The sequence below is a fragment of the Vulpes vulpes genome, chromosome 2 (genome assembly GCF_048418805.1).
Source record: "Vulpes vulpes isolate BD-2025 chromosome 2, VulVul3, whole genome shotgun sequence".
Taxonomy (NCBI): Eukaryota; Metazoa; Chordata; class Mammalia; order Carnivora; family Canidae; genus Vulpes; species Vulpes vulpes.
The window spans coordinates 43,593,840-43,613,108 of NC_132781.1; the positions used below are offsets into that span (position 1 = coordinate 43,593,840).

The 19,269-nt window shown below is 37.7% G+C and overlaps 1 protein-coding gene across 6 annotated transcripts in view; it reads right to left on the bottom strand.

The window, feature by feature from the left end:
- Positions 1 to 19,269, bottom strand: part of SSH2 (slingshot protein phosphatase 2) — a 235,283-nt gene that overhangs the window by 62,950 nt on the left and 153,064 nt on the right. For 5 of the 6 annotated variants that reach the window (XM_072747902.1, XM_072747905.1, XM_072747903.1 and 2 more), the window contains one exon: positions 439 to 542. In XM_072747902.1, coding sequence (XP_072604003.1) covers positions 439 to 542 — 104 coding nt within the window. Of the gene's footprint in view, positions 1 to 438; positions 543 to 5,826; positions 5,940 to 19,269 lie in introns of those variants that run through there. The other variant, XM_072747906.1, reaches the window with a different exon arrangement.

The following is a 19,269-nucleotide window of genomic DNA, read 5'->3' on the forward strand; positions in this document are numbered from 1 at the left end:
GTAAAAGTTAAGAAGCCCTATCCCTATTGTAAAGCTTCTTATGTGAGTTGGGTATGTGGAAGCTAAGGTTTGTCAGTGAAAAGTACTGCCAATAAGCAAACTGGGTATTTGATACTGGGAAACCTTAATTGAAAAGTCACATAAGAATTAGAGTATTTCTGTACCTTATTATTTTTCCAACACAAATTGAGATATATATATACTTATATATATTCATAATATGTTTCTAACACAAATTTATTGATACACTCCCACATACATAAAACAAGTTTTGCTAAGTGCCAGAAAAATAGTGGGAGAAAAGTGATTACTGCGCAGTACAGTGTTTTCTTTCAGTTCTACAGGACTGTTGGAGAAATGGGACTGAGGTTGTCAGCTGTTTTGAATGAAACAAAAGGCAAAGAAACCAAGAAAGGAGTGGCGTATGTGGAACTTTACCTGCATGCTTGTTGCGTCTGTGGCTAATTCTTGGTGTGGATGAGCCATTTCCCCGTGGTAGAAAAAGCGCAGCACCTTTGACAGTTAGAAAGCTCTCACTGATGCTATAAGGAAAAAAGTCAAAAGGAAATGGATTATTTAAGGACGAAAAAATCAGAATGAGATGGAGATCCATTTTGGGGTTATTCTCTTGCCCATCTTCCAAAGTCCCAATTTCATGGGATGAAGTAAAAATAAAATCAAAAGAGATCCTTTTATTTACATAGTCCTATCTACTCCAGACAATTTTTCTGAAACAAAACTTACAATATTCTCTATATATTAAATGGTAGCAGTTAAGAATGAAAGGCTCTGGAAACAAGACGGTAAAGGCTCTGGAGCCAGACTGCCTGGGTTTGAATCCTGGCTCTGCTGCTTCTTACCTGAATGAATTTTAGGGGACTTAAATTTCCTTATCAATAAAACAAAGCTGTGTGAGGAGTCAATAAGAATACAGTTTTTTAGAGTGATGCAACTCTAAATTTTTGAATTCAAATGCAACCAAGGTATAAAGTTCTCGGTTTTGCTTTAGAAGTGTCTCTAGAAATGAAGCTGGCAGACACATCTGAGAACATTTTAGTTGCTTTTAAAATTCCCAAAGCTCCATCATAAATTTAATTCTTAGTGTCCCAAGTAGAAAACAAAAGGTACAACGAGACTTAGAGTACTGTTCAGGACAGTAGTAATCTAATTTTCACTTAGACCGCTGACATGGGTGGTGGTGTTGTTTTTTTTTTTTAGCTTTTTATTATAGAAAATTACAAACAAACAGAAACAGGATAATATAATAAACCCCCATGTTCTCACACATTTCAGCTTTAATTCAAGGCCAATCTTTGTTTCTTCTACATTCTTACTCTCTTCAACTTGTCCCTAAAGTGAAACTAATCCCAGACATTCTATCAGCAAAAAGTCTTTTAACTGGTCTGTCTGCAACTACTTCTGCATCACTGTTATCCACTTACCAAAGAGCAACCAAGGGGATTTTATATATATAAAATACACATATATATTAAATGTGCTTCCCTTTGTATTTACAAGTAAAAGTTGAAGTCTTTAGTTTAGACTTCATGGCCCTGTAACATCCAATAATATATTATTTCTCTGATTTTGTGCTAGCTTCCCTTTTGTTTGCTGTAGTTACACTGGTCTCTTTTGTGTCTTCTATATTCCAGGCCCCTTCTCAGGGCTGTTGTATTTTTTATTTTCTACTTGGGACGCTTTTCTCCTGGCCATCACTATTTAAGTCACAGACCCAGCATCATCACCTCTCCCTCATCCCAATCATACTCTACCCTGCTGTTCTATTCTGTTTCCTTCAGGATATACATTACTTACTAAAATTACATTTATTTACTTTGTATACTTGATTGTGGTTATCTCTTTATGATAGACTATAAGCTCAGTGAAGAGCAAGGATTTTATTTTGCTCAGTATGTATCTTCAACATTGGAAATAAGTGCCAACTACATATTAGGTGCTCAATGGCTATTTATGAATTAATTCACCCCGGGTTTTATTTTTTTTAAGATTTTATTTATTTATTCATGAAAGACATCGATAGAGAGGCAGAGACACAGGCAGAGGGAGAAGCAGGTTCCCCCTGGGGAGTCCAAAGTGGACCCAATCCCAGGACCCCGGGATCACAACCTGACAGACACTCAACCATTGAGTTGATGTGTCCTGTCACTGCAGCAGGAATTGTAATTTAGGACAAGAAAACAGAAATTCTGTAATTTCACATGTAGAGAAATAATTGTTACAGAACTCAATATAAGTGGCAGGTTAATGGATTATAAATACAAATGTTTGATGTTAAGTTAATTGGCAAATAAAATGAAAACACCTCTATAATGTTGTTAGTCATTGACTCAATTTTATCTTCAAATTAAATGGCATGAAGCGGATAAACTTTTGAGCTCACTTTCCAAATAGATTAGAACATGCTTCTAAAAACAAAGGTAAAAATCCAGATGCCACTTTAAAAATCTGCATGCCGGCTGGGAGGGGCTGCCTTTATTTTGTTTTGTTTTCATCTTTAAATAAAGCATTGGGCTCTTGTGGTCTGTTTCACAAGTCTTGTCTCTTGTTACGTTCGTGGTATGCACATGTCACCCTGCTGTGGGTCACTCTGTCTTACTCACATTACAGGAACAACCTAAAACAAAATGTCTTGAGTGACAGGATGAGTGGGGTACACCACAGACAGGAAATGAAATTCACACTTCTGCTAACACAGCAATTGTCTGCTTTACCAAACGAAAATACTTAAAAAATACAGGCCAATATTCTACCTATCACCAGACAAAGTTACAGCTGTGGGCACTTTGGTTTCTGGTAAGCAAAGTGGTCTCAACATCCACAAAAGAAGTGTATTTGTAGAGAGCTTAAAAACAACCAAGCATACTTCAGTCATTCCTTTTCTGAGACAGAGGCAGTTTCTCTTTGGCAAACACTAGTTTAAGAATGAACTTCCTGGTTTGATACATTTATTCTTGCTCATACTTTAAAGCAAATCCAAGTGTGTTCTTTAAAATGTATGCAAGTGCTTTCACACGGGGAGGGCCAGGGACCCTTGCTTATTTCAAAGCTACCTAAAAAATTCCTGATTGTAAAAGACAGACCAGGAGTCAAACTAACATAAGAGAAAAGAATCTTTTCTATTTGAATCACTTACACAAACCTCAGTGAACTTTTCTGAGAGAATAAAATGCGCAACAGATACAGCTGGGTCAGGAGACTGCCGTACTAAGGTGCAATACAGGCTCCCAGAGAGTCATGGCAGACACACTCTGTATGATACAGTCAATCCTCTTTATTCTATTCTACAGATTATGACTCTCCAGTTATCACGAAAGTGGCATATACTGTTGGTTACAGGGGACCAGAAATAAAAGTGTGACTGATTACAAAAACCCTTTATCATCACTGAGCAAAAGTCAAAAAGCTCTATAAATGCTATCACAGATGGGACAGCAGTATAATGGTGTGGAAGTGAAAAAACAAAATTCACAACAATAGGGTTAGGTGGTTCAAATTCAACTTGAAAATTAACTGCTTTATTTGCAGATGAATAAAATTATATGTAAATTTAATTATGTGTAATTCACATGTACTTCACTGTAAGGTAAAAGCTTAGTATATTTTGCTAGAACAGCAAGAGATTCATTTATGTAAGTATTGGTCTTTCTGAAAAAGCTTCCTGAAGATTCAATCAACATAGAGGTGGTTTCTATTTAAAAATTTAGAGAGCAAGTAAAAACTTCTACACATTTTCTGAGTTGACCAATTCTGGAACAGAAACAGGATTTCACCATTAAATTTTATGGAGCCATCCATGGGTGATTACAGATGTCTAAATTAAACACAAAACCAAAAGGACTTTAGAACCTCTATATTAAGGAAAATGCAAGATAAAGAGGATACCACTTTCTCTGTCTAAAGATGGAGATTACTTAGCTCCTTAAGAAAATGACACAGGATCATCTTTCTAACAGAGTGACATCTTTATCTGAATACTATTGAAGGATGAGCACTGGGTGTTATACAATATGTGGGCAAATTGAATTTAAATTTAAAAAATTAAGAAAGAATACAACTGAAGATTGTCTATTCCTCTCTTGCCATAAAGATTACTTGCTCAACAAAAGAGAAAATCATTCCTAATCAGACATGTGAATAGCTAGTAATTACTAATTTGACTGAATGCCTAGTGTATGCTGGGCACTAAGCTAAGCATTTCATTTAATCTTCACAATAATCCTATGGAGTAGGCACTATTTCTTTTCACCCCCAATTTATACATAGTCAGACTGACGGTCTCAACAGATTCTTAGTTATTTGTCCAAGATCACACAGCTAGTAATCCTCAGAGCAAGAATTCAAACCAAGATTTAACTTGAAAGTTCATGCTCTGAATCACTATTATGCTGTTCTTGTTTTATGCTATACTTTATGTAAGATGAAATGCAATATTTTCCCACAGAACTTTCAACAGAATAGAATTTAAGAGTACAGGAGTGAAAGAAAAGGACCGAAATAAATCCAGATCTCAACTCTTCTCATGCTTTGTTTCCCTTATCAATGCTACAAACAGAAAGACTATACACTGAGGGGAATCAAGAACATCTGGCTGAGAGATGAATCCAGATGGGCTGGACAGTAGAGAAAAGAACTGTAACTTCTGATGGGAATGACAGTAGCATTTCAGTCTTGAAAATGGAGGAAAGATCTGTTTTAAATAGATTTGGGGAAGCACTCTGTGCTAATCTCTCCCAATCAAAATCACTTCCTAAAGCATGAGATTTGTTAACCGGCAGTTTGTTCTCAGGCACAGTGTAGAGGAAAGGGTCAACTAATGGAAGAAAATACTTAACTGTTCTGCAGGTGGAATAATTTTTGAAGAATGTGGCCTGGGTGATCATCCATGACCAGCAGAAAGACCAAGGAAGCAAAATAAAGCAACAACACACCTGGCCAAATTGTGGACTATCAATTGGATAGTCTCCTGTTTTACAAAAAATATACATGAAGAAATGGATCATTTACTATGGGAAATTGGGTTTCAGAAAATGGATGCAATACTTCTATTTCAACACATATATATTAAATGTGCTTCCCTTTGTATTTACAAGTAAATATATTAAATTGAAGTAGATTTTCATGTTTGTGTTTGTAATGTTTGGTATTTCTGTCTAAGCCAAAGTTTATAGGTAAATTATATTTTACCTATATATTGCACAAAGTAAGATGGTTGCCATTTATATAAAATCATATAAAATTAAAATACACATAACATAAACTTTTATTTTTGTCTTGAGGAATATTCATCTAGGAGAACGTTTCAAATATATTCTACTCTAACATTCTCCTTTTCTTGATATATGTTCTCTGCTCATTTAGTTGTTTAATTTTCAGATTCAGGGCACTAGGAGAGCTTCTGTCAATTCCTTAAGTGGAGAGGAATTCATGTCCCCATTTAGCGTGACCATATCAAATAGAAAGGAAATTTCATAATAAAAAGCTTCAAATATCAGACCAGAGGCCAAAAGACTACAGAACTATCAATACCACTACCTACTAAAAAGTTTGGCTAAGTAAAAAAAACAGGAAGGAAAAAGTCATTGTGCTTTGATGTTGAAACATTGCTGCAAAAATCAAAAGCATATTTCCAAGTAGTGAGAAGTTTGATCTGTAAGCCTAAAAGAACTTAGGGACTAGACTATAATGTGAGAAAATCTACATCCAAATATCATATGTACTCTTCCCTGTAATTAAATATTCCCCAATCCCATCCCCACCATACAAGGTCATATATTCCAATGACAGTATTAGAACAGGAATCAATACCTGGAACCCTCTTCCTCAAGGTATGAACTCCAGACACATGTCTATGAATGCAGGCAACAGGATTATTTCTCTCCTCATTGACAGACAAGCAAAAGTTGGGGGTACATTAGTAGACCAATTGCTGGCAAAGAAGAGAAGGACTTAGGACTCTAAGTTCTTATTCATTAACTACAACCATCAGACCATTTTAGTTACAGCTAATCTTCCACTCAAAGTATCTTGCACAATGCCCAGCACAAATGCTCTCAGATGCAGCTGTTTGTTTTTCCCCTTTCCTACTTTTCTACAGTCTAAGAAGAAAAGCAAAGGTCTATTTGTTTAAGGCTGAGGGACAAACACTTTCAGGTCTATCCTCCTGGCCTTTTCCCTATAAATCATAAATGGGAGAAAAAAACAAACCCAGAAAATTCCTTTTGTTTTGTTCATTCTGGATATTCATTCACTTGGTAAGATCTTGCAATGATTCCATTTTGTCTCAAACGTGCATCTTAGAAATGTTCAGACAGAAACAGAATGTAGGATCAATAATTTTACCACTCAACCTTCCAATTTCTACAGACTGGTGTACATCTGAATTGACATTTGTTGTTTTTGGCTGTCCAGAAACAGATCTCTGGTCTCCATTTGGGGAATCCCCCAAATGTGCCTAGTCTTGATAGCTTCCCATTCTGAACTTCAAGGGGCTTTCCAGGAACCTGGCATGTAGTTTGGGCCTGGCCAGTTGGATATTCTCCCTGAGTCTTAAGACAGGTGACCCAAAGGAGTAGAGAGAGTGGGGGATGGTAACATTCACTGTGGGGAGAAAGGTATAGACCAGTTTGCTCCTACTTCCTGGCCTTCCTTGAATGCCCCTGGCTCCTGCCTGTTCTCTAAGCCTCCTGTCCATACGTGAGCTCTGACTTCCTTCTAACAAATATTCTGGTTAAGATTGTTAAAATTCATTTCTGAGCTTGCAACAGAGGATCTGATATATTAACTGAAGTTCAAAGAATTTAATGACTTGTCGCAAGTCATGCAGATGGTTAGGTAGAACCTAGACTAAACCCCGTCATCTGACACCCAGGGCAACACTTTAACCCTTTATCCTGAGTTAGATGTTCTCACAACGGGACATTTTTAGTATATGTGCTGCCGAAGCGAGCACTCTCACAACAGGACATACTACAGGTCTAATAATTTGAAGCAACCAGCAGTTAAAAACACATCTGGTCAGTTCATCTAAAGAGAACAAAGACAGGATTTTACTGCAAAGCTTGGTGTGATATTTGTTCTATTTTTCACAGTATCCTGAAGACAAAGTTCAGGTTTGAGTGGGGGAAAGTTTAGACATATTCCCATGAGGCAAATATTTTAATTGTATTTCTTAAAGTTGCTTTCTCCCCCTTTTTCCTTTAATAAGCTTGTTGACTATTAAACTTGCTTTAAAAAAATATCAAAAACTAGATGCCAAAAGTAAAAAGTTAGGAAAATCATGGGGCCTAGGAAGGAGGGCAAGAAAGCCAACTGGAGAAGTGAATGCAAAAGAAAAAGAGGAAGGATTCAATACATAAAATCAGAAATGAAAGAGGAGAAGTAATTCACAGCACAGAAATATAAAGGATTATGAGACAAATATGAAAAATTATGTGCCAATAAACTAAACAAAAAATGGATAAATTTCTAGAAACATACAATCTTCCAAAATTGAATCAGCGAGAAATAGAAAATCTGAACAGACCATTTACTAGCAACAAAATTGAAATGGCAATCAAAAAAGTCAAACAATGTCCAGGACCAAATGGTTTCACAGGTGAATTCTACCAAACATTTAAAGAGTTAATACCTATTCTCAATTTTCAAAACACAAAAGAGGAAGGAAAACTTCCAAATTTATTATATGAGGCCAGCATTATCCTGATACTAAAACCAAACAAAGACACTACAAAAAAAAAAAAAAAAAGATAACTACGGTTGATATCCCTGGCGAGCATGGATGCAAAAATCCTTAACAAAATACTGACAAACCAAATTCAACAATATATTGAAAGGATCATTCACCATGATCAAATGGGACTTATTTCAGGATAGTTCAACATCTGCAAATCAATCAACATGATATATCACATTAACAAAATGACGGATAAAAACCACATAATCATCTCAATAGATGTAGGGAAACAAGCACAGGACAAAATTCAACATCTGCTCATGATAAAAACTCTCAACAAAGTGGGTTTAGAGGGAACATACCTGAAAATAATAAAGGCCAGAAATGATCGAGAATCTTGTTCTAAAGAAGGTTTTCCCCCAAGGAAAGGAGAAACTGTCTCAGCTCAAGGGAGAGGAGCCCATTTCCTTTACAAGCTGAGTAACAAAGCTGTTCAGTCATGTGGCCTTAAACTCTAGACTTAAATACTTCTTTCAAAAAGGTAAAGCTTAAAAGCTGTCTGGACCAAAAAGTAAAGGACCTGAACAGTTCTTTCTCAGTATTTAAATTGCCAGATGTATTGGTTACCAAGACATGACCAATATTACTTGAGACCAAATTTAAAATAGTTGGTGGGAATAAACAAGACAAAACAAAAAGATATTAATTCAGAAAAACTGTTCATCATTTCATTTACATGATTCACCAAATACCTTCCCAGGTATTTAAAACACACCTGCAGAAGGAATGCAAGCTGTTTTAAGCACTTGGCCAAAATGTCCAACCCAAATCTGTTTTCAGATTTCTCTTTCGCCCTAATGCAAAGCTTCTTATGAGGTTCAGGCCATCTTCTATTCTTTGCTGCTGTCATCTTTGGACATCCTTGTCACTATCTTTTACTTAATATTAATACCTCTCACCTAGCTCAATCTTCTCTTTCACTTTGATTTCTACTATAATCTTAGGAGATTCCATTGTTCATATAGATGAACATGCAAGTTTTGTCCCCAAATTTCTCATCCTCCTAATGTTCCAAGACCTTAACCTGGACTCCAGATTTCTAACTCCCAGAGTCCCTTTGGAAGGCATCAGATCTTAATGGACTTGATTTCAGAAACCAAATTCCCAATTTCTGGCTATAATCTCCTCTCTTGTGACTCTCTTTTGTTCAGTCTCTTCACCACCCTCATGGCCACTTTGTTCTATATAAAGATGACTTCTGATTAGTTATTTATTGCCGAATAACAAATTAAAAAGTAGAAGCTTAAAACAAAAAAGAACATTAATTCCCAGGCAGCCTGGCTGGCTCAGTGGTTTAGTACCACCTTCTGCCCAGGGCGTGAGCCTGGAGACCTGGGATTGAGTCCCATTTCGGGCTCCTTGCATGGAGCCTGCTCCTTCCTCTTCCTGTGTCTCTCTCTCTGTGCCTCTCATGAATAAGTAAATTAAAAAAATATATATGTATATATATAAAGAACATTCATTCTCTCACAGTTTCTGTGGGTAAGGAATTCATGAGCCCCTTAACTGAGTGGTTCTGGCTCAGGGTCTCATTATCAGGATGCAGCAGGCATTTTGAAGCCCTGATGAGGACGGACAGATCTGCTCCTAAAAATGCACCCTTGGGCAGCCCGGGTGGCTCAGCAGTTTAGCACCGCCTTTAGCCCAAGGCCTGATCCTAGAGACCCACGTCCGGCTCCCTGCATGGAGCCTGCTTCTCCCTCTGCCTGTGTCTCTGCCTCTCTCTCTCTCTTTGTGTCTCTCATGGATAAATAAATAAAATCTTAAAAAATAAAAAATAAAATAAAATAAAATAAAATAAAATGGCTCCCTTACGTGAACCTCGGTGGCTCAGTGGTTGAGCGTTTCTTTGGCTCAGGTCATGATCCTGGGGTCCTGGGATTGACTCCTGCATCAGAATCTCTGCAGGAAGCCTGCTTCTCCCTCTGTCTATGTCTATGCCTCTCTCTCTGTTTCATGAATAAATAAATAAAATCTTTAAAAAAAAAAAGGCTCCCTCAGATGGCTGATAGGAGACTTCAGTTCTCTGCCATGTAAACTTCTGCACTGTTCACCCTGCGTACTCTTATGACATGTCAGCTGTCTTTCCTCAGAGTAAATGATCCTGAAGAGAACAAATGCAATGTTTTATGACTTAACTGTGGAAGTTACACACCATAATTTTTCTCTTTTTTTTAAAGATTACTTATTTTTAAAGATTTATTCATTCATTATTTTTTTTTTAGAGAAAGTGAGCACACATGTAAGCAAGTATGCATGTGAGTAGGGAGTGGTGAGGGAGAGAAATCCTCAGATTCACTGTTGAACGTAGAGCCCCACATAGGGCTCAATCTCATGACCTCAAGACCATGACCTGAGCCGAAATCAAGAGTTGCATGCTCAACTGACTGAGCCACCCAGGCACCCCTCCACACCATAATTTCTGCAACACACCATTAGTTATACAAGTCAACCATATTTAATGTAGGAGGAGGCTACACAGGGATGTAAATACTCCAAGCCAAGAATCAATGGGAACCATCCTGAAAACTGCTTACTACAGCTTCTACACTGGTTCTGTAGCTCAGATCTATTACTAGAGGTTTAGACCTATAAAATAAACTGTCTACTAGATAGCTTTTTGTTGATAATAATGACAACAACTTTACCATTATTTCACAGGCTTTAATTTGTGAAAACTTGCAATTTGATATAATTGCACCAAAAGGTTCTCTTTGGGAGTTGTGTCATGGTGGTGGAAGTGGTTAGGTGTTGGTTCTGAGCACAACAAAATAAACTTAAAGATGCTGGGATTATCATTTATTGGAATATCCACCCTGTGTCAGGCATGAAGTCTGGTGTTTTAATTACTAACTCACAACAACTTTAGTAAAGGAAGTCATTCTTCCCATTTCATAGATGAAGAAGCATAGATGAGAGTAACTTGCCTCAGCTTACCAATTACATAATTAGTATGATAGAGCAGGGATAAAAATTCAGGCCTATTTCCAAGTTTTTTTTTTTCTCTAAATTCCATTCCATGGCTTCTTTAGTAGTTTGAGTTCTTTCTGTACAATGCAGTCTCATTGTAGCCTACCCACTAAAGTACCAACTGGGTTCTAAATGAGAATTCTCAAATATCAGAAAACCAAGGGTTGGTTAGTTGGTTTCTTTTTAAATTGAGTCAGTTCAGTGCTACTTTATTGTAGTCTTACAAGTAATTCTCAAAACTCCCTGGCCACAAACATTTAAAACAGTCTGTAAAACACCAGTCTGTCAATTTTCCTTATCATTTTCCTTATCAATTTTCCTTATCATTTCTCCTAGAGTTGTTCTCTACCTTACTAGTCTAAGAAAATGAAATAATTTGCTAACATACACTCTTGAAAATCCTTCAAAAATTTATACTCTTAAGGAATTTCTACACCCAATGTGGAGCTCAAACTTATAACCCCAAGATCAAGAGTTGCATGCTCTTCCAACAGAGCCAGCCAAGTGCCCCCAAAATAATTATTCTTAAATATCAAACAAAGGGAAATATGAAAAGGCATGGCGAAGTATGTTGAATGTCTTTTAAACCTATTGCTTGGTTTTCTTTACTATCACTGCACTGACTTTTTAAAGTCCTTGAGCAAATCCTTATTTTCATAACTATATTAATGCATATTACAGATCCCCTTGGCACAATGAAATCCAGAAGAAACACTGCTGCCAGTTCTTAGGTTTTGACACTTATAAAAACAGTTAACTTCTAAAAAATAGTGATGATGATGGAGGAAGAGAAAAAGGAAGAGAATGAGAAGGAGAAGAAAAACATAGTAAAAGGCAAAGTTCAAAGGACAATTTAAGGGGTTGTCAAGGGAAAGGAAAAAGAGAAAGTAAGTGGCAGTCTCGGGCCTTAATTAGCTCACAGTGGTTAAACCAATCCAATGTTGCTTGTTTCCTACTCTCTTCCTCCTTTTTTTTTTTTTTTTAAAGATTTATTTATTCATGAGAGACAGAGAGAGAGAGAGAGAGAGAGAGAGAGAGAGAGAGAGAGCCAGAGACACAGGCAGAGGGAGAAGCAGGCTCCACGCAGGGAGCTTGATGTGGGACTCGACCCGGGTGTCCAGGATCAGGCCCTGGGCTAAAGGCGGTGCTAAACTGTTGAGACACCCGGGCTGCCCTACTCTCTTCCTCCTTAATCACTATAGACTCATCCTAGAATTGCACCACCAGTGGAGATAAAAAGTTTACCCCACTTGATCCTTGCAAATTTAATCTGTTGAGCTTTCTTGATGCCTAATCTAATGTTTAATAATTAATTTTTCAGATTTACTAAATGCACACTTTAAATCAATTCATGAAGAAGCAATGACCCAAAGCACTTTCTTCCCTATTTTCCAAATACTATTCATAAGAAATCAGAGAGTTAGAAATAAAGAAATCACATAGTAGTATTTTGCAATACCCTAGAGTGCAATGTGAAGCAATAAGAATTCCAAACATTTTAGTTAGGATTTGGAAAAAAATAAAAATATTCCAATCAAAATGATCCAAGTATAAATTTCAATCTCATATGTGTTTTAAAGAAAAAAAACTGGGGCACAAAAAAACTGGGTGGCTCAGTCAGTTTGAGCATCTGCTTCAGCTTGGGTCATTATCCCAGGGTCCTGGGATGGAGCCCCACATCAGGCTCCCTACTCAGCTGGGAGTCTGCTTCTCCCTCTCCCTCTGCCCCTACCTGCTGCAGCCCCTACTTGTGCTTTCTTTCTGTCAAATAAATCAAGAAAATCTTAAAAAAAGAAAGAAAGAAAGAAAGAAAGAAAGAAAGAAAGAAAGAAAGAAAGAAAGAAAAAAGTTAAGGATACCTGGGTGGCTCAGTTGGTTAAGTATCGGCCTTTGGCTCAGGTTGTGATCCCAGGGTCCTGAGAATGAGTCCCATATTGGGTTCCCTGCTTAGGGGAGTCTGCTTTTCTCTCTCTCTCCCACCCAAACTCATTCTCTTGCAAAAATAAGTAAATGAAATATTTTAAAAAACTAAAGAAAAAAGTTAAAACATCACATATTTTCGGGTTTTCAGGCAACTGGCTGGCTCACAATCAGTGAAGCATGTGAGTCTAGATCTTGGAATTGTGAGTTTGAGCCCCATGTTGGGCATAGAGATTACTTAAAAATAAAATCTTAAAAAAAAAGTCACATATTTGCTCCAGTGTAGCAACAGATGTACAATTCCATACCTAGACTGCTTTTAGGTACTGGTTGAGCTAGCTCCTATAAACTCCCAAATGGCAACTCAAAACAAAGGAAAACATAAGGAACAAAAGGAACTGATTTTAAGTCAAAAGGCAAAATTTTTGTACAATGACTGGAAGGAGAGCTGCAGTCCTAATCCTACCATTTTCTCACATGGTACCCAACAATGAGGCTGTATGTGTCTTATAGACTTGCTTAATCAGAGGACGCTGCCACCCCAGAGATTTATCCTTTAAACATCTAAGCACAGGGGACCACAGTTTCTAAAAGGAAGGTGGCTGAAGATATTTTATTTTAGTAAAACAAGAAGATACGGTCCATTTCATTCTTTTTTGAAAGAAATAAGAAAGGAAGAATAATGAGAGAATAATGAGAGACAATGGATATGGCCTTATTCACCATTAGAGAACACAAGGTGAGATGTATAAACAGCTTGACAAGGTAGACAACCAGTTACAAGTGAAGCACTGCCACCAACAACACTAGTCCGTGTTGGGAGAGTTAAGGCTTGCACACACATGCAGGGCAAAATATATAGACACTTTTTTTTTGGCTGTATGAATTGGTAAGTTTGTTTATATTTACTATGAATGCTGACATGTGGACTAATTTGTGTTTTCGATTTGCTTTTCTGTTTCTTGTATATCTTTTGTTATCTATTAAGGTAAAAAAAATACATACATTCTATTTCTATCTTCACGGGCATATCTTAAAGCCTTAATAAGTATTTTTAACAGCAAATTAAACTATTACAATGTAATAGTTTTACATTGTAGACATGTTTTTTTATTTTTATTTTTTTTTAAAGATTTTATTTATTTATTCATGAAAGACACAGAGAGAGAGAGAGACAGACACAGGCAGAGGGAGAAGCGGGATCCACACAGGGAGCCCAATGCGGGACTCAATCCTGGGACTCCAGGATCATGCCCTAGGCCGAAGGCAGGTGCTAAACTGCTGAGCCACCCAGGGATTCCCACATTTTTTTTTTTTCTAAATAAGGCTGTCCTGGAGTGGACCCAGTAATGTGCCTTAAAAATCAATGTAATTTAAAATACCAGTTTTTAAGTGTTAATGAAATTAAAAATCCTACACATACATATGTCTTACTTTTAAAAATAAAAGTTGGGTCTCAGTTATACTCTAAAAACTAGAATACTTGGGTGTAGGAAAGGAAAATAAAAACCAGAACTCACTGACAAAATGCTGATAAAGTTGCAATGCCCTTTCAGTAACTCAAGACCCAAAACCAAATTATGCTAGAGTCAGGGGAAAAAAAAAACAGGGAAGTGGCTATATAACAAAGTACCTGAACTTCTGCTTAAGAAAAAGGCCATAACCAGGCAAAAAAAGCCATGCATGTGAAGAATGGGAAGGTAATATGGTAGGAGTGGAAATGGCTATTAGCAAAGGAAGGTGACATTGTGGGTGACAGTCTTCTCTTTTTGCAAATTTCTCTTTAATGATGTTATACTGTGTTTTCAATTTTTAAAAAGCCCCCCCCCCTTAAAAAAAAAGCAGTACAGGAAAACACACCGTGGGAACGGAGTCAAGCACACAGATGTTTTGCGTAAGCTGCTTTTCAGAGACATCTGCCTTTGTGCAAGACTTGAAAAAGTAAAGCTGTTGTCAACAAGTTCTCCAAAGTGAGGGGTGGGGCCTGAGAGAAAGTGAGCTGTGAAGAAACCAACAATTAGAACCCTGAGGGCTGTGAAACACAGAGTTTCTTAGATTAAATTCTTCATTTATGAACCACCTCTCTGCCCAAAATGCTTTGCCATTAGCAATGTCTACTACTCAAACAAGGAGGATTCAGCTGCCCCTATGTTCTCCACTCAAGTGATGGAGGCTGTCCGCAGTGTCATTTTGGCTCTTTGCATTTGGCTCTTTTAACTATCTTTGTGGTAGGAAAGATAGAGCACAATCTCCTATGTAAAAATCCAAGTGGGAAGCAAGATGGCCTACTCCTCTCTTCTTGTTCCAACTCCAAATAAAAATGATTATGTACAAAAGAATTCATGTAAAAGCAAAAAATAATAATGCATTTATCTGTTCTACTATCTTGCTTTTGTTTATTAAACTTTATTCTGGGGGATCCCTGGGTGGCTCAGCAGTTTAGCGCCTGCCTTTGGCCCAGGGTGTGATCCTGGAGTCCTGGGATCTTGTCCTACGTCAGGCTCCCGGCATGGAGCCTGCTTCTCCCTCTGCCTGTGTCTCTGCCTCTCTCCCTCTCTCTGTGTATCTCATGAATAAATTAATAAAATCTTTAAAAAAAATAAACTTTATTCTGTCTAGCAAGATGAATATTCCTGGGTCTAAATTGTTGGCTTTCCTGTGTAAGGCAATGAAGGGAGAGTGCCTTCACACTGCTTTACATAGTGGCCAGTCTAACGCCATGTACAGCGTTTAATAAATGTGATCTGCAAATAACAGGGACAGTGCTAAAGACTCAAGCACACTTTGGAGGGTAATTCAGTGTGAAAATCACTGTGTAAAACCTTTGGAGCTCATGGAGCAAGTGCCTAAGCCCACATGTCTGCAACACAGACTTCAGGAAAAGGCTTTCTACTTGTCTGCAGTTTCAGTCATGCTTGATGTGAGTGGGGAACTTCTCTCACAAAAGAACTTTCAACTTACTTGCAAAGTTCTCACAAAGTCCTAATTGGTGTTCTGTCTTGAACTTCCCTTTTCTGAGAAGTTGGGTGTGTTGTGTGGGTTACTATCTTACATCTGCCTTCGGGGCAAGTTAACTGCAAAAGATTTTAGACACCTCTTGGTCAGGCACAGGAGCCTCTAAAGCTCCACTTACTGCTAACATGACAATGGAGGTGATAATCTATAGATTTATATAAATTTGTTACATATAACAACTGCTAATATAATATGACAAACTGCTAATATAATCTCATTATATTGTGCAAAAGTGGAGGCAGGGCCGCAATAAAGATGGGGAGAAGTTAAGTGGGGCACAGATCTAAAATTTTGGTCTTATACAACTTGCCAAAGAATTTGGACTTTACTCTGAGGATAACAGAGATCCAAAGTTTGCATTTCCAGAAAGATTTCTCCAACTACAGCATGGAGAATGGATTGGAAGGGGTTAAAACTTAGAAAAAAGGAGACAGATCATACTCCAGGTGAGCAAGAAAGGTGGTTTGATCAGAGCTAATGGGAAGGAAGAGAAGATGGATATCTTGGGGATATTTGTCTAGCTTACTTTCTGGTACAGATGGAAAATTGTCAGAAAAACCTGAGAGAGAAAAGCTTTGATACACACAAATTTCTTGCACTCAAAGAATGCTTTTTCTTTTACCTCCTGACTCTTCAGACAGATCATTTATTCCCTTTAACAAATTCCAATGCTTTAAGACTCTCACCCAGGAGGATCAAAGAAGTATATTTACATGGCTATCAGCTTTCATACCACCTGCTTTGTCCAAAGATTTCTTTCTCATAAGTTATACTTCGTTAATCCTTAGATTTTTGAGATAAAATCTGCCTTACCCTGTCTATCTGCCAGCTGACAGCCAATCATCCTGGGCAAGTCAGAGAACCTCAGAGGCAATTCTTCCTCATGTCACTTTGTTATCACACATGTCTGTATCATTTCCTGCCAGGCACCAAACTTCCAGCATCTAGGAAGAACAGCTGAGGAGAATGTTTTTACACAAAGGACTTCCCTCCTTCCTTCTCCCCCATTCAACGGATATGACAATACGTTGATGATATAGTGAGGGCTCAAGTTAAGTGAATGATAATGCAGCTAAGTTCTGGAACTACCATTTTAAACCATTCATAAAGGCAGCAAACTTAGTTGTCTAAACATAGTAATAAGCAAAAGATAATCAGAATGTCCACCAAAGGAAGGCCAAGTGAATTTTATAAATTCATTTGTATTACATCAGAATAGGATATTAATGAAGAACTGTTAAGCAAGTAGTGCTAAATCTCTTTGGCTCTCAGCTAAATTAAAATACCTGTTATTAAACACTATTAAAAGACAGGTAATTAAATTCCCCACCTCTAAAATCAGTGCTTGTATAAAACGCAGCTGTTGGGGAGTTTTAAGAGAATTTATATTACAGATGAACCACCCACAGGCTATCCAGAGGAAAGGACTGGATAAGTCTGGGAAATGAGATTTGATTCACTATATAACTAAATTACAATACAGTTGCCATGTTGTAATAAGCAACTATCTTCACTTCTTCTCTTCTACAAAAGAGATCATAACAGTAAACAAGATGTTCGAGTGAAATAGGATGGAAAGTATGATAAGGTGGCTATATCAAACTTTTCCACAAATAAACTTCCAGTTCTCAGATCATGTTTTCACTGACTTGGGGGAAGCAGTAAACAGTAGGTACACACTTAGCTAGGACTCAACTGACCAGAGGGTTATGTTTTTAAAAAATTTTTTTTAAAGATTTATTTATTTATGAGAGAGAGAGAGAGAGAGAGAGAGAGAGAGAGGCAGAGACACAGGAGGAGAGAGAAGCAGGCTCCATGCCAGGAGCTTGACATGAGACTCGATCCTGGGACTCCAGGATTGCGCCCTGGGCCAAAGGCAGGTGCTAAACCGCTGAGCCACCCAGGGATCCCTGTTTTTTTAAAAAAAAATTTTTTAAATAAATTTATTTTTTTATTGGTGTTCAATTTACCAACATACAGAATAACACCCAGTGCTCATCCCGTCAAGTGCCCCCCTCAGTGCCTGGCACCCATTCACCCCCACCCCCCGCCCTCCTCCCCTTCCACCACCCCTAGTTCGTTTCCCAGAGTTAGGAGTCTTTATGCTCTGTATCCCTTTCTGATATTTCCCACACATTTCTTCTCCCTTCCCTTATATTCCCTTTCACTATTATTTATATTCCCCAAATGAATGAGAACATATAATGTTTGTCCTCCGATTGACTTACTTCACTCAGCATAATACCCTCCAGTTCCATCCACGTTGATGCAAATGGTGGGTATTTGTCGTTTCTAATGGCTGAGTAATATTCCATTGTATACATAAACCACATTTTCTTTATCCATTCATCTTTTGATGGATGTTTTTTAAATTTTTAAAAAAGATTTCATTTATTTATTTGAGAGAGAGAGCGAGCACGCATGTGAGAGCACAAGCAGGGAGAAGAAGGAGAAGCAGGCTCCCTACGGACAAGGAGACTGATGTGAGGCTCGATCCCAGGACCCTGTGATCATGACCTGAGCCAAAGGCAGATGCTTAACCAAATGAACCACCCAGGCGCCCCTGATCAGAGTTTTCTTTTTTTTTGTTTTTTTTTTTTTAAAGATTATTTATTTATTTATTTATTCATTCATTCATTCATGAGACACAGCTAGAGAGAGAGAGGCAGAGACAAAGGCAGAGGGAGAAGCAGGCACCATGCAGGGAGCCTGATGTGGGACTAGATCCGGGTCTCCAGGATCATGCCCTGGGCTGCAGGCGGTGCTAAACCGCTGCGCCACCCGGGCTGCCCCTGATCAGAGTTTTCTAATCTCACTTTACCTATGGCTGAAAGCCTTTGAGTCAGTTTTAGCGCTTTAGGATTCTCTATTTACAAAAGAAGTTAGTGTCTCACCTCTTGCACAGAAACATGAAGAGGTAGAGAGAAAAGAATTCTTGTTCAGTCACTAACAAATCATATTAATATGAGGTGAGACAACTGGATCTCAACTTCCTGATATAACATTATAAACTCCCCAAGTTTATGATTTTTAAGAGATTATCACCACAAATCTTGAAAGTACTCCATTAGTTCAAGATGAAATCATCACCATATTTCAAGGGTATTAAACAATTTTAAAAAATACAACTAGGTTTTTCATAGCAGAAGAGATAACTCTCAAAGAACTCTCCTAAAAGTTATGTAACAATGGGATAGACTATTCTGTGAATGTGACTTAAATCCTGTCAGTTTCTGTTCAGTAACCAAAGAGTGAATTTGTTTACTGAATTCCTGCTTCAACTGGAAAATCTATCTGCAAGTGGAATCCCATTCCTCTCCAACCCCAGCATTAGTTAAGAAAAAAAAAAAAAGGAATATAGGAAGACTACCGGGGTAGTTTCACACTCATAAAGAAGGGTAATGGATGACTGCTTGAACTAAAGGGTGGTATACTGGAATCACCTGCACTGGCCATATTACTGATTCGTTTAGCCCTCTAGAAAATCATTGTACTTCTCTTTATCTGAATTTCTTCATCCGTAAAATAGGATTAATATATCTACCCTGTCTCACACGGATAGGGGTCAAATGTCCTTTCTTCTTAGTAGACAAAAGTTTGTGTGAGCTTTC